The sequence below is a fragment of the Myiozetetes cayanensis genome, unplaced genomic scaffold, assembly GCF_022539395.1.
Source record: "Myiozetetes cayanensis isolate MyiCay16 unplaced genomic scaffold, myiCay2020 scf1, whole genome shotgun sequence".
In the NCBI taxonomy this organism is placed as follows: domain Eukaryota; kingdom Metazoa; phylum Chordata; class Aves; order Passeriformes; family Tyrannidae; genus Myiozetetes; species Myiozetetes cayanensis.
Genome location: NW_026086604.1, coordinates 106,179,250 through 106,194,757, shown reverse-complemented (window position 1 = coordinate 106,194,757; position 15,508 = coordinate 106,179,250). Strand labels below are relative to the sequence as shown.

General features: G+C 34.9%; 1 protein-coding gene across 6 annotated transcripts in view; it reads left to right on the top strand.

Annotated features, from left to right (window-relative positions):
- Positions 1-15,508, top strand: part of ULK4 (unc-51 like kinase 4) — a 217,193-nt gene that overhangs the window by 96,218 nt on the left and 105,467 nt on the right. For 5 of the 6 annotated variants that reach the window (XM_050306783.1, XM_050306762.1, XM_050306773.1 and 2 more), the window contains exon 31: positions 5,679-5,727. The exons of the other annotated variant lie outside the window; for it this stretch is intronic. In XM_050306783.1, coding sequence (XP_050162740.1) covers positions 5,679-5,727 — 49 coding nt within the window. The remainder of the gene's footprint in view (positions 1-5,678; positions 5,728-15,508) is intronic. 6 annotated transcript variants of the gene reach the window in all.

Here is a 15,508-nt window from a genome sequence, read left to right as displayed (position 1 = left end):
AAAGGGGAAGAGGTGTCACAAAACAAAACAGGAAGGTACTGCAAAGCAACAAGAACAAAATGTGCTGCTTCTAAGTGCAACAGGTCTAGTACCTGTAAAGATGATAGATGGATCAATCTTGTACATAACAGCAGATTGTCTTGACTTATTAAAGTTACGTTTTATCATAGTGTCTTTGGAGTCATCCAAGAATGTCCAATTTTCAAACTTTATTTATCCTACTGTTCATACCCATTGCCATTAAAGGCAATTTCAGTATATTCTGAAATGGTCTATCTCATATCATAGCCCCCAGTTTCAAAAAACAAACAGTAAAAAAACCCCAAAACGAAAACCCCAAACCAAAACCAAACTCTTTGGAGGTGATTTGGTGCTTTTAATTGTTTTGTGTTGGTAGCATTGTGATTCAGTTCACAAGAACTTTTTACCTTTGCACACAGTTTGTCTTTGAACCTGCTGAGGTTTCTCTGCCATTGTACTAGAGGACTAGCACTTCAGTGCTTTCCTTGTGAATTGATTAATGTGGGTTTATATTAATTGCTTTAAAAACACTTTGTTCTTCTCATTAGTCATTTTAATTTCCTAGCTGAAAGTTGAAATACTCACTTTAAAAAGTAGATCTATTTGTTTCTAAATTACTTCTCTGGTTTTATGTGTTTTCTAGTTTTCTATGACTATGAATAAAATAAAATGGAATAGTTCTGATAACAGATAAGCCTTAGGGCCTAGTCCAACCAAACTGAGCAGTAGAATTACATGTTAGAGGTGTACAACATTAGTGAGAAAATTACAGTGCAGATGGATTGAGAGATTGACAGTGGATGAAACTGTTTTATTAGGACTTTAGGGAATGTTTATGCAGATTTAGAACCTGATTTTGATTACGCTAGTTCACATCTATGAAAATTGAGTTGTAAAACCCCTGATTTTCTTATTAGGGAAGCAGTGCTAATATAAAACAGCAAAGAATTTGTATGAACTTTGCTATTCCCATTTTTTGATGTAATATTTGCATATATGCTGCTTTATCAAATAACACCAGGCAGGAAGACTTGCCCAGAAACAGACTCTCGAAATGTTGTGTGTCAGCTAATAACACTGTTGTCAAGTCGCACATGATTGTAATTCATATCAAAGGCAGTGGTCAGAGTTCATTATTGCAAGTGAGTTCTCACAGTCTAGTCATGTACAGACTGTAATACTAATCACCTTTTTTAATGTAAAACACCACTCCTTGGAGTTACATTTTATAAAAGCTCCCCTTCAGTAAAGAAATTAGCTATTAACCTTAAACCTGTAATTTTGTCTTCTCTTTCGTGTTGCTGATCAATTGCTGAATGTCTAAGTTGTAAAAATGTGAAGCTAATATTTGATGTTACTGTTAAGTGAGTTTTTGAAAAGTGTCATATTGGAAGGTTCACATATTTACTCTTTTAATGTAAAGCATTAAAAAAAAGGAGAAAATGCCATTCATTCTTGGTTGGTTTTTTTTTTTTTCAATAGTGAATTTTTGCCTTTGGTAATATAAGTGGCAAATTAAAAATAAGCAGATAATGAGGAAAAGTCAGCTGGTTGGGTGCTACAGTTGGAGCTGCAGACCTGAGTGAATTCAGTTCTGTCGTGAATCCTCTGTTCACCACAAAGCAAATATGAACCACTGAAAAGTCCATTCTCTTATGTTCAATAGTAGGTGCCCAGAGAAGACTATAGGAAGGAGTCAGGTGAGTGGGAATACTTTCAGGAGGCTTTCTCAGACCGCTGTGAGTTGTTTTTTTTTCAGAAACCATATAAGAATTCGTGGTGTTCTGTAGATAGTAGCTATTGAGGAGTAATTTTCATTTCATTATTGTGGGTTGAAAGATGTATTTGACAAATAACAATAATAGTTAATCTATAGCATAATCACATGCATATGAATTTTTATCATCTTCAGGTATTTTCTTTGGATTTCTTTGTCTGATCTGGCATTTGCCACTTAATTTGATGCCATCAACTTATGGTTGAAAAGAAGCACACTATGTCATAAGTTTCTAGAATATTGTCTCCTTTAGCTGTGCCTTTGAACAGTCATGACTAGTTTTTAAGATCCCTTATATGGGGTCCTTATGCATTCTGAATGCTCAAGCATACTGTATCAACCAACTGACCAAATTCTTCAGAAATTTGTTGTGGATTTGACATTTCATCCCTTTAAAATGAATGTCTTGGTTCTTGCTTTGTGCGTGTCCACCAGTTCTGTTCTTCAGAATAATTTCTATTCATTCGTTCAGCTTAGAATGTCTGTAATACCCAGCTTTTCATCCCCCCCCACCTTCCTCTAAAACTTGTATCTGATAACATCACATTCTCTGTCTTTTAAATTTTTAAGGGATCACGCCTGTAACAAAAAGCCTTTGGTGTTCAGTGTCCTGCAGTAGGTCTGTGTTTTGAAAAAAGATAATTTAAGATATCATGGAAAAACATATCTTGCAAATTGTTGGAAAGCAAAATTGGAAGTGTAATCTCATTCTGAAAGTTGTTAGTATATTAAAAATTTAGATTATACTGCTAGCAAGTCTTATAAAATCAGATGACCAGTTATTTTGAGCCAGCTGTTTATTTATACATAGATTTAAATGAGAAGAACATATTTAGTATTATTATTTAGTATTATGATTGGCTTATGTGTATTGTGATGATTCTGTGTGTTTTCCAAACAGAGTAGGACCTAATTAAATATAAATTTTATAAAAGTCTATAAAGAGCCAAACTACTTTTGGTTTAAAATATGAACGTTCTATGAAATAAATTCCATAGCTAAACTCCTCTTTCGCTGACTTTAAGACATTTCCTTTGTAAAACTACGTAAGACAGCAATGAAGGGTGTGGTAACGTCATCCTCTCTCTTCAGCACATATATGCAAAGTTGGGATAAATCAGCTTTAAGCTTTGTCTTAATACATTGCTTGATGTGACTTTATGCTTTAGCTAAGTTATGTGTATAACTTTCTTTAGAGACTGCAGCTTTTTTTTGCTTCAGTCATAAAGGTTTGCAGGTGACCTTTAAGAACAGCCATATTGGCTCTAGTTTTGTTTTGGCTTATCTCAGCAGAAAGCAAATCTGACTTTGTGACGCTCTAACAATCGGGACTGCTCGCAGGTTTTGGAAACAATTGTTTCATAATTTACCCTTTACCACAAAAGCATTTTTCTAGTTTTTGCCTAAAGTAGGATTGCTTAGCTATTCTTGGTATTTGATTGTGTTTTACTGCTAATGTGTTCACAGTTTAAATGCTGCTTATGTAGTCAACTGAGCAGCTTTTGCTGGGGTAAGTAATTCCAATAAGCCCTAAGCACAAGTAGGTTTGTGCTAGCAAAACTTAATTTTGTCAGTACGATTACTGTTAGAGTTGTTGCTCTTTTTGGTAGTCTGTGGTGTTTAAATGGGGCTTTTTTATGTTCAGTATTGTTATACCCACATCAGCAAAATTCTGTTGTACAGGCATGGCCTAAGCTTTTCATTTAACTCATAGATTTGGGTCTGGTAATGAACCTCAAATATAATGTCTTCCTATCTGCAATGCTGTGACTCTCTTATGAACTGGCTGTGTCCGAGGTGCCATAACTGTCTATCTAAGAGTTATTAGACTGCCCAGAGGAGAACAGTTTTCATGTTCTCCTGACCTATAAAAGGAACTGTTTTCCGCTACATATACAATTTTTTTCCCTTCAACTTAATAAGAAGAAAAGTTGTCCTTAAATTCAAGCTTCTAAACTTAGAAATTTAGTTTCTTTCCTTACATAAACTCTTCTCTCTCGGGTGAAACATTTCTGTATGCAAGAAAAAATAAACACATTTGTTTGAACAAGGCTATTACTTAGTTTTCTTAAATATTTATATATAAAACTCATTTTATGCACCTAGGTTTATTATGTTTTGAACAATTTAGTCAGTGTGTTTTACTCATCTCTAGGTCCACATGCCAGTACTGTACAATGTAACTGATCTTCTTATGCTAAACCCCTGCTCCCTTCCCAAACTCATACAGATTCTTATCATAGAATCATTTTTTAGGTTAAGGCAAGGATCAGAGAAATAGAAAACCAGTAAGAAATAGTAAACCATTATTCATGCATAATACACACATCTGCATTACTCAGAAGTAATTCTTAGTTCTTTGTTGATATGGTTGCTCTGTTAGTGTGACTTTCATTTCTTATTGTATTTCCTTTACATGGTGTGATTCTTGCAAATGTGAACAACCAGAGCTTGATAAGTGACATTAACCTCAATGAAGCATTTTATTCTTTTATGACCCTTGGATGTTTCTTATAGTTTACTATGAATTTTTTCATTGAGTTCATAGAGGAGAATGTTAAATTTCTTTTAGCCACTTCAGTTCACAGTACAGTACTTTAGCTTACACTATCCAGTAAAACAATACCTTCTCTTTTCTTACTGGACATGGATAAAAACACTGAAATTTAACTGTGTGATTTTAGGAATATGTAAGTTCTTTTTAAAATATAGTTTACCAAACATAATGAATCTGATTACTGTTGTACCAGAAGCCAGTATAGAGTTTTACGTAGTAAGGCTTCATACATGAAATTAGATGCTTATCTTAGTCAAATATAACTCATGTTTATTCACAGAGAACGATATAATATAACTTTGTGATTTTAACTGACATACTTCTTGAAAGAGAATTTTGTAGTTTGTTATCTGGTGAGTTCCGAGACATGCTCTCTGTGTTTGAGTTCTGTGTTTATTACACATGATTTATAATACAGCCTTATCGTAGCTGTATCACAAGGCTGAACCTACCAGTTGCTTATGAAGCACTTCAGTAAAGTTACAGTGAAACAAGAGAAAATTTTTGAAACACACAATTTGGTATTCTCTGTCATGCTTGGTGAATAGGCATCTAGTATAGTGTATAAGAAAAGTGACAATCATTCTTCAGACTAGACAATATAATACAGTTAAGAGTATGTAATCATGTGATTCGTATGTCATAGCGTATGAGAGACACACATGCTTTACTAATAAATATAAAGTGTTTTGTGTTCTAAGAGCAGAAAATGCTGCATTGATGTAAAGGATTACTGATTTTTGAGAATATTCTTCTTTCTTATAAGCATATGCATGCTGGTTTGTATCTGATTTTGAAATGCAGGAGAATATATCTAACTTCTTTAGGGCCGCCACTCCTCAGCATTGTCAAGAGAACTGGCTGACAAAAGTATCACATAGAAATATATTAAACCCAAGAAGCTAGTAAATATAGCATGCTTTAGAAAAATGCAGCATATTTATAATTCTATTTTGTGTGCTGAGTCTATTAATTAAAATAGTTAATTATACGCTCTGTTTCATAGTATGTATAGTGCTATACTTATGAATTTTTATTAATTTCTACCATTAAAAAATATTAACCTAATTACTATTCCACTCACTTGACTCGCATCAGTGAAGCAGACCTGGAAGTAATTTCCAAAACAGTCTGACATTGCTGTTTCTATTTAATATCTGAAGTGGAGCTCATTTTTGTTGAGAGCTAGTCTAAGGCTAAGGTTCTGGGTCATGGATTTTGGCAACAGCTATTCTAGTACTCTATTTCTGTTGTGAGTCTAGGGTGTTAAAAAAGAATTCCATTCCTCTGTTTTTAAATAAATCTTAAAATATGTTTTTACAGCCTCGTGGAAGAAATCCATCTTTTTCCAGTTCTTTTCCAAGTCATTTTGGTAAGAATAATTTTTAATATATATATTCTAATAGATAGGTAGCATCTCTCTCAGATCATGTCAAACTAGTAAGTTTCATTAGGCATGTTGATAAAGTAGTAAGACATTGATAAAATCAAAAGAAACAGTCTATCTAGTGTAAGTGGTCATTTATGCAGTTCTCACCAACTAATCGACCTGTAAGAAGTTTCCTTAAGATACTTTTTCTTTTTTAATCAAAAAACCTCATGAAAAATAGAACAAATGAGCTTGATCCCTAGTTAGAACTATATATTTGCCCAATTGGAGCAAGAAATGCTGATGAACTTGCATTTTATTTAATAGTATCAAATGCAAGTTTGATACTGTTGGCATGATGGTCTCGATTCCCACTATTTGCTTTCAGAATTTCTTTCAATAGAAAGTATCAAGGGTAAGATTTTGGATAGTCACCTGTGAAATTTCCATCCCTAAATAGGATCTACCAGTTATAAGTGTCAGGAAAACTGTTGATGGTTTTATTTCTCTGATACGTTGCAAAACAAATGTGTTAATGAAGAAGAGAAATGTTTAGGCTGTTTTGGAATCTGGGTACTGTGCTATCCATTAGCCTTCTCATTGCTAAATTCCACAACTTTTATTTATTTTTTTAATCTTTGTGTTCATGAAGTTGCATCAGGTAAGTGTCCTGTCATGTAAGCATGCTCTTGATGAATACTAAATACCTGTTATAAATAAATATGCATAATTTATACAGTGTGGGCTTGTTGCATACTTGCTTTTGCATCATTCTTGAAATTCAGTCTTTTTCAGATGATGTTCATAAATGTGATTTTGAATCAACTGTGATATTCCTTTCTTAGGTTTAGTTATTTTAATCTTCACTCTTCCTTTGTGGTGATTTATTTCACTGCCTATCATTTTGAATCTCTTTAATACTGCATACCCATATAAGCCCTTTTTTATTAAAGTAACCTCTTCAGTGATGATAGATTTTTCCAGTAGCATATGTAACACAGGCTTTATGATATTTTATGTACATATATGTACAAATCTCTTCTTTTGATAAGTATTAAGAATAACAAGCCCCAAGACTTTACAAACCCCAAGATTTTACAGTATTTCATAAATAGTTTTGACCTCAAGTGAGTACTACTTTTAGGTAGTAATAAAAGAAGAATACAGTAAAATACGGAAGTCAGATGTTTCATATTAATCTTTAAATATCGAATTAATGTTTGAAATGTCCTTAGGTGCTAGAATCTTGACATTTAGCTTCAAAAATATATATGTTAGTCTATAGCTATGAGTTTTGAACATGGTTGTGATCTCTAGAAATATTCCCAGATATTGACAATTTTTTTGTAATTTATCTGTAGCCATGGAATTTAAAATGTGTGTATGTCATACCATTGTAAGTAGAATGAGGTAGAGTCAGTCATAAATGCTACTTCCTGAGCTCCCCACATGCAGTTTGACCTCATGAGTTCTAGAAATAGTTTGGGGGTTTTTAGGCAGAAAAAAGCAGTTCAGCTCAAAATTGTCTGCAATTCTGTGAAGGTTTCACAGCTCTCTTGAACCTGTATAGCTGTCTTTGAGCTTATGGTTAAGAGTGGTGAGGGGGAAATCTTGTAGCTTTTCGGGAGAAAAAAATTTCCCCCTTCATCATGCTTTGTTCTGAAAGAACACCTGTAATTGCTTCAATTGCCATATCGAGCTTTACTAGTACTTTGGCTGTCAACTGTGGTTGTTTGACTCAAGGGATGTAAGATATGACACCCTAAACAGTAAGGAGGGTGGCAACCTGTTCCTCTGTTTTCCCTACAGAAAAATAAATTCAGCAAAGGAAGGTTAGGCAATTAGAAAACCTCAGGAGCCAGGGCTGAACAGACTAGAAGAATTAATTGTTAGGCTGTTTTCCTCATGAACAGAGTGGATTGAGCAGAGCAGATTAGCAAACTCCTTCATTACAGGTTTCTGAAATATTTTTCATAGTCATATGGATGAAGGGAGTTGCCTATAATTTACTTCTCATTATTCTCCATAAACTGGTCTTTGTTTAGGTTTATACTTCTGTTTTTTTCAAGAAGCAGTACAAATAGAAACACTGAGCTCTGTGCTGTTGTACCTAGAATTTTAGCAGACCATGATCTATTGAATTTACATTATGCTTCAGAGTCAATATACTATTTTATATTGACAGAATATGTAAATGTAGAGCTATTACTATCAAGCTCAAGGAATATTACTAGTACTGCATGACTTCTGTGCCAAGACTGAATATCCAATGTATATTTTCTATGTAGCATTAAATATAGTTCATATTATTTGCTGTGATGCAACTGGCAGGACATTGACTCTGTTAGGCTCTGAAGGGAAATATTGTCGGCTCAAAACTCAAAAGTATCTCCAGGAGCATTCTTTGTTTCTGGGCTGTGATACAATCTAAGTGGAATTGAATGTGCTAGCTTTAATCTAGCTATCTCAGTAGCAAGGACGTGATGGCTTGCAGATACTGAGCAGTTCACTAGAAATAGGTTTTAACACGACTGCTTTTCCCTGCTCGTCAGTGTAGTTACCTCCTTTACTCAGTGCTATCTTATGTTTTGGTATAAGCAGTAACACTGAGATTTTATTTTCTATCATCTCACTGAACCAGTTAGATCTCTGAATTCAACTAAAGCACATGAAATGTATCCTTTCATAACATTTATGTTATAGTTGCCAAACAAAAAGGACTGGATTAGTGAAAAAATGCTGTCTACCCTAAAGTTTTCTAAGAGAATAGCTATTATTTATATTTACCTGAGCTAGGTTTTAGTTGGTGATCTAATTAGTAAGAGGCTTTAAATAGAGTTCCAGTTCCCCTGGAAACCCTCAGCACTCATTTATCCCTCAACACTTGGTTACATTTAGGAAATGCACATTAATGGTGTACTTTGTGAGTATGTGAGGACTTCTATAACTTTGGTTATAGAATTTCAGAGGGGAATTTCATGTTACACCTGAATGCAAATTGATTTCATCAGTACCATGATCCCAGATCCTAGTGCTAGCAGTTATGAAGATTATGAGTAGTTCTACAAAGCAATATAAAGGTATGACTGTTATACGAGTGGACATTGATCTTGCTACAATGTCTAATGTGGTCAGTCATAATGTAGGGATGTGTTTTTGTAAAAAAAGGAGATGTATTGACAATACATGAGTATTTTCAGGACAGTAAGGGATTGAAAAGCAGAATGAAAGTTGGCATCATAATGTGCAAAAATTAAAAGATGCAAACTCCCCTTGATAATAAGATTAAAAGTAATGAACCAAATTCCATTATTATATAAATGATGCCAAAAGATGAGTTGATATAAGATATAAATATGAAATGCTGCTGTTGATGAAGAAAGGATTGTAGCAGGAGAAGTTACTGTGGGATATGTTCCAGGTTTTATTTTCTTGCTGCCTTTTTCTACTATATCCTTAGCATTCTGTTTCTAATATATTTTACTATGTCAAACCTGTCATCTGTCTGCAGTATGAGTTTATGATGTACGAAATATTATTTTTTATTATTATGTTATAATTCTGGAATGAGGTTGATAAAGGATTTGGAAGTGGTTTACTGCCATATTTGTAAAATATGGCTATTTGTATTTTAGATTGCTACCAAGATTTTCACATTGCTGAGTAGCAAGCAGTGAAGTTGGCATAAATGTTATTCTCTGTGCTGTGTTACTTTCTAAGTTAGGTAACATCATAAATATTACCTGGCCTTCCTTTAGAGTTATCTGAAGGTAAGCTGTTGAATAGAAAAGAAATTCTGTGTAGTTGGTGAAATTGCATTTTTCTGCTGATAAGTTTTAAAACTAAAGCTAATGATGCTTGTGATTAGGAGCTCAGTGCTACCCTATTTTTAAAGCTCACTAGTCAATTGTGTGCTTATCCTATTAAAATCTTTGGTGTACCTTTTAATCACACCAGCATGTTACAGACTTCAGGCTTTACTGCAAAATGTTTTTTTTACAAAGTTCTGTATTTTAATGGCCAGCTAAAATTTAAAGGCATATTGTTTTAATAAAAATTATGTTATAGTAAGAATGAAAGATATTGTATTTATAAATTATATCTTATTACTAAATACCATCAACCAATGGTAAAATAGTGTCTTATTGTCTAAACTGTAGATATACAAATATAATAATTATTTTATGTATATTGCTATTCTGTCCTTAGCACAAGCAAGCCCACATCTTTTCTTTACATTTTGGAAATAACTAAAATTGATTTTAAAATTACAAATTTTAGTTTATTTTCCTTGAAATACAGTGGAAAGATGTTACTATATATACTAATAATGCTTGTTTTATGACCAGTCTCACCTCTGAAAATACTATAAAAATGGAAAAAAAGAACACTGGAAAAGAAAAAGAAGAACCTTATTATTCCTCTTTTGCTTGGTTTCTGTTTTCTAGTGAGCGATTACAGTCAAATATTATTTGAGGGGAGAGGTAGAGGTATTTTTCTGCCACATGGATTATAAGGGTAGAGGAACATGTATTGGAGGTTATTGCAGCACTTGAAGCATTTGTTTACTTGTGTCTGCTAAACTAAGCATTTCTTAGTCCGGCATGGTACCCAACTTGTTGATTGTCTGAAAGAATGGGGAGCACATTTCTAACTCTTGCAAGTGTTTGTAAACCAATCCAGGGAGGGTACTTGAAACAACAGAGTAGGAGACTCTTATTCTTATATTCTGTAAGAGAGTACAAGTTTCTTCTGCTGCTAATGAATTTCACCATTCATTACTGCTTTTAGGGAAAATCTGCATTTATAAGGTATCTGAAATTATATTCTAAAATGAATATTTGTGGGTCCTACAGGATGAGCATTAGTTATAGTCAGGAAACTTAAATGTATCCATAATGAATATCTCCATCTTTTTTCTTCTCGTGAAGTATACATACTTCCTAAAATCCTATATTTAATAGTCAGATTGTATGATGTGACAGTGTATGTCAAACTGCCGTGACAGATTAGGAATATAATCTATGAGGATTTCTGAAAGTGGAAATGCCAAAATCCTATTTTAATTTGTGGTTTATAAAGCAAAATAATTGTTTTTCTGAAAGAGATTTAATATCCAAAGATGGGTTAAGAAGAAACTAGTGAAAAATGTTGGAATATCTTAGAATTTATGTATTTGAAATGATTAAATATATGAGATACCATTTATAGGAAAAAAAATGTAATGCAAGTGTAAAATTGGCTATGAGTAGAAGAACACTTTAAGAATGGTTTAAATCTTTTTCAAACTGAGAAATTTCTTACCAATTCATTGAAGTCTTGTGTCAACACTCAGTAAGGTATTACATTTGTTCTCTTTTTAATGCTAAATCAAATTAATAGAAGTGTTTCTAAAGACCAAAGAAGAAAAGGTAGTAGGGTACAGTATGTTAATTTCCAAATTTCAAGGAATAAAATATGGCTCCTCTGGTAGAAATGTTGGGTTTTTTCATTACTCAGTTGACTTGCTTAAGCACTTTTACTTTAAGGATGAGATTCCTGAGACTACTTATTTCTTTTAATTGCTGACATGAAAATTGTGTATACCTAAAAGAGATAAGTTTGTACATCAGAATGTGTAGTCTTGGAAATAAACATGTCTAAGTGGAATTCTCTTGAGAACTTTTTAGCATGAAGCAAAAACTTACTAAAAGGAAGTTTTCTCTTCAGACACAATTTTTTTTGTTTTGTTTTGTTTTAGTAATCTTTCAGTCAGGAGTTTCTGAGGAAGGGTTTACACATATAAATGTTTGATTAGTGTTGAATCAGTTGTTAATCTGTTATCGTCGACTCTTCTCTGCAATTATTAACACTGTACCCAAAATGAATTAACAGAAGCCAAATGAATTATTAGAAGCCAAAATGCATGGTATAAAAGCAATTTCTGATTGTGATAAATAATGAGAAGCCATGGTATTTGATTTGTTTCCCCAGATAGTGTTAGGTGATATGCAGTGGTTTTGCATATGCATAAAGCAGTCACAGAACAACAGATTATCTGAAACTGGAAGGAACTAAGAAAGATCATAGCGTCCAACTGCCTGCTTCTTGCAGAACTACCTAGAAGTAAGTCATATGACTAGAAGTGTCATCCAGATGCTCCTTGAACTCTGTCAGGCTTGGTGCCATGACCACTCTGGGAAGTCTGTTCCACTGCTCAACCACCTTCTCAGTGAAGACTCTCTTCCTAATATTCAGTCTGAATTTCCCCTGATGCAGCTTCATTCCATTCCCTCATGTCTTGTTGATGGTCACCAGAGAGAGGAGATCAACATCTTCCCTCTGCTGCCTCACTTGAGGAGGTTGTACGCTGTGATGAGGTCTTCCCTCAGCCTTCGTTCCTCCAGGCTGAACAAACCAAGTGACCTCAGCTGCTTCTTGTAGGTCTTGCCCTTGAGACTTAGCACCATCTGGGTCACTCTTCTTTGGACACACTCTACTAGTTTGATGTCCTTCTTGTACTGTGGTGCCCAAAACCACACACAGGACTCAAGGTGAGGCTGCACCAGTGCAGAACAGAGTAGGGCAATCACCTCACTCGACCGGCTAGTGGTGCTTTGCCTGATGCCCCCCGGGACTCAGTTGGCCCTCCTGGCTACCAGGGCACTGCTGATTCATGTTCAACTTGCCTTTGAGCAGGACCCTCAAGTTGCTTTCCACAGGGCTGCTCTCCAGCCTTTTGTTCCTCTGTGAAAAGATAAACAAAAGTTTCCCTCTCACAGGCATTTTCCTACAAACAACAGGAGAAAGATTGGATTTTTTCAATATCCTTGTAACATATACTAGGCTTTCAACATGTTTACTATAATCACAGAGCTTAAGGCTTGTCCGTGCTGCAGTCAGTGTGTGGCAATAGTTCACCAAGTTGTTTCCACCTAACTCCGAGCTGGCAGCTTCATTAATGTTTGTAATGTGGGCACACCAACAGAGGGCTTACAAAGTGCAAAGCTTAATAGATACTTAGACAGTTAGTTTCTACAGCCATCCTGGCTTAGGTGCCCTAGCAAGTTCAAAGTGAAGGATATCTTCACACAATGTATCAGTGTCTTCCCATACTTGCCAAAGACCAATGCAGTTTGAAGAAATCTCATGAAAGGGCTGGAACAGGAATGCTGGAGGTGATGGGAACATCACAGAAATGTAGGAATGATAAATTCCTTAGGATTTAGAAGATATTCAAGTTTTGGTATGAGAAGCACTGTATAAATTCTAAGTAAATGTGGGCAGCCTGTTTTATGACTATATGTCTGTGTAGATCTATCCCCAGTACGATCGCTGGTGGAAAAAGAAAATGTGTTTGAGGAAGTAGAGCCATCCTTTAAATCATTTTAATATTATAAATCAATATTCTGCATAATATAATGGGTTTTAAAAATAATACTGAAGCATGTCCTTCTATCATTCTCTTTCTTATCTGAAAAACTGTTTTGAACCAGTGCTCCTGTTAGGGATGGGAATAAAGTTATTTACAAAATCACCTGGAGCTCCACTTCTGAGAGAAAAATTGAGTCCACAGCGTTTGTGACAGCATTATATTCTTTTATCAGAAGGAAATTCAGCTATTTGCATCTTAAAGGAATTGCTTCCTATTGCTAGACAGTAATATTTTAGTGTGTATGCTACATAAGTATTTCTTTTTTATTTTATATTCAGTACTAAGGGACATAAGAAAACTCATGTATAAACAATATTTTTATGTGTTTCTTGGTAGTTTTTTTTCTTTTATTCTGTCCTAGAACTCGCAAATTGCACAGATAATAAACATGAGTCTAAAAGACTGTAATAAGGTTTTAAAGCTAGGTATAACACACTGGATAAGAAAATCACAAACAAGTAGTGAAGTGCATAGCTGTGTTCTTTGCAGAAATAGTGGCCATAATTACTGCTGATACTAGAACACGTTTCTAAGTTTTATGATGCTGTGACTGTTTTCCATCTCTTTGGTCTCATTCTTCATGTTGTATATTACCACTCTTCAATAAGCTCTCAAGCATACTGTTGTTGTGAAGGTGGGTTTTTTTAATAAACCTTGCTAAACTAGTCTGGAATGGATAGTTATTCTGTGTATTATAGTATAATGTCTTACAAGTTGTCTTTTGAACAGCAATATTTTCACAATTTCAAAGAAAAAGTTGTTGTGAGGTAACGATCATTGTTATACCTTACACGGCAGATCTCTGTCTTTGTCACATCATTGCTCTGACTGTCCCAACAACACTTCACAGTGTTGCTTTGAAGTCACATAGAGGCCTCTGGTCTTTTTGCATCTTCTGTTGATTGGGACAAACAGAGTGTTACAGGGATGCATGGTGATGGCACAGTTTAAACTCTGTTCAAAATAATTAACAATTAACTTTAATGCTAATGTTTATCCAGTGTTATGGTATGAAATACAGAATGATCCCTTGAGGGGTTGACTTGAGATTCAACACAACAGTTGTTTATTTCTCCACACCTGCAACGGGTAGAGCCTCTGCATGTTACCATGTGCTGGCCCTTGGCTGTTGCTCCAAATCCACTGGGTTCATCCTGTATTTAGAGGATTGCCTGTTGTCCTTTGGACCTTGCTGGATGCTGATAGTTGGCACTTCCCTTAAACCCCTCCAATTACAAATGCTGTAACAGTGATTATTCTGAACAACTTTTAAGAGTCAGTTTTTCTTGGAAGGCTAAGCCTGTTTGGAATGCAGAGTTTGTTCAAATACTGCATTTAGAGAAGAATTTTATATATATTGTAAAAGGCTGTAATAGTGCTTACCCTGAATGTTTGATGTCTTGGAACAAGCCTGCTGAATGTACTCCCTGATGATCGGGGGCCTGGAGCACATGGCAGATTTAGAAAGAGAGAATAAGTTTCGTATGACCTTTGCAAAGAAGTCTTGGAGGGATCTTGTTCCTGCCTCTAACTATCTCATGGGACAGTACAGAGAAGAGGAAACCTAACTTGTCTCAGCAGTCCAAAATGGAAAGGCAAGAGTGTGAATGAAAGTTGAAAGATGGGAAACTCCAGCTTTATATAGAAAGAAACTTTTTGCTGTGAGGAGAGTGGTCAAACACTAGAACCAGAGATCAGAGATGCTGTAGCATCTCCATGCTTGGAGACTTAACACTCATCTGGATGCAGCTGTGACTCAGCCTGCTTTGGCACGACTTCTTTGACCAGAGGGTTAGACTAGTGAGCTCCAAAGGTGACTTCAACCTTATGTCATTCTGTGATTTGACTGTCCTAATCCAGTCCATCTTCCTAAAAAACAATCAACCAAACAAAAATTACCCAACACATTATTTCCTAGTTTGGTAGCCACCGTTCACTGAACCCTGCCTGTAGTTAGAAATTACGTTAACTCCGCTAGGTTAGCATCCAAGTCAGTAGTGTTTCAGGTGAATTTGGGTTTCTGGTTTTATCATCTATTTTCTGCTTCCTAAGAATTTGTATGTTTTGACCTTTAAGCAAGCAAGGTGGATGCACTGAAGTGGGAATGCTTATTCAGCTGGCTTGGCTCTACTCCCATTTCTTCCTTATCTGAGGCATCTACATTTCATACTGCATTAGGGTGGTGTTTTATGAAGCAAATCCAAGACAGACTGTAGGTCAGGGTTGAGTGGATGGATGTATAAAGTCAGTAAGTGTTTCTGCCAACTTGTTTTGTCTCTCAGTACATTTAAACATTATGAAAAGTACCTTAAATATGAGTCTTGTTGTTTTTAACAGTGTTCTGAACAGACTTTTTTTTTTTAATTTTGT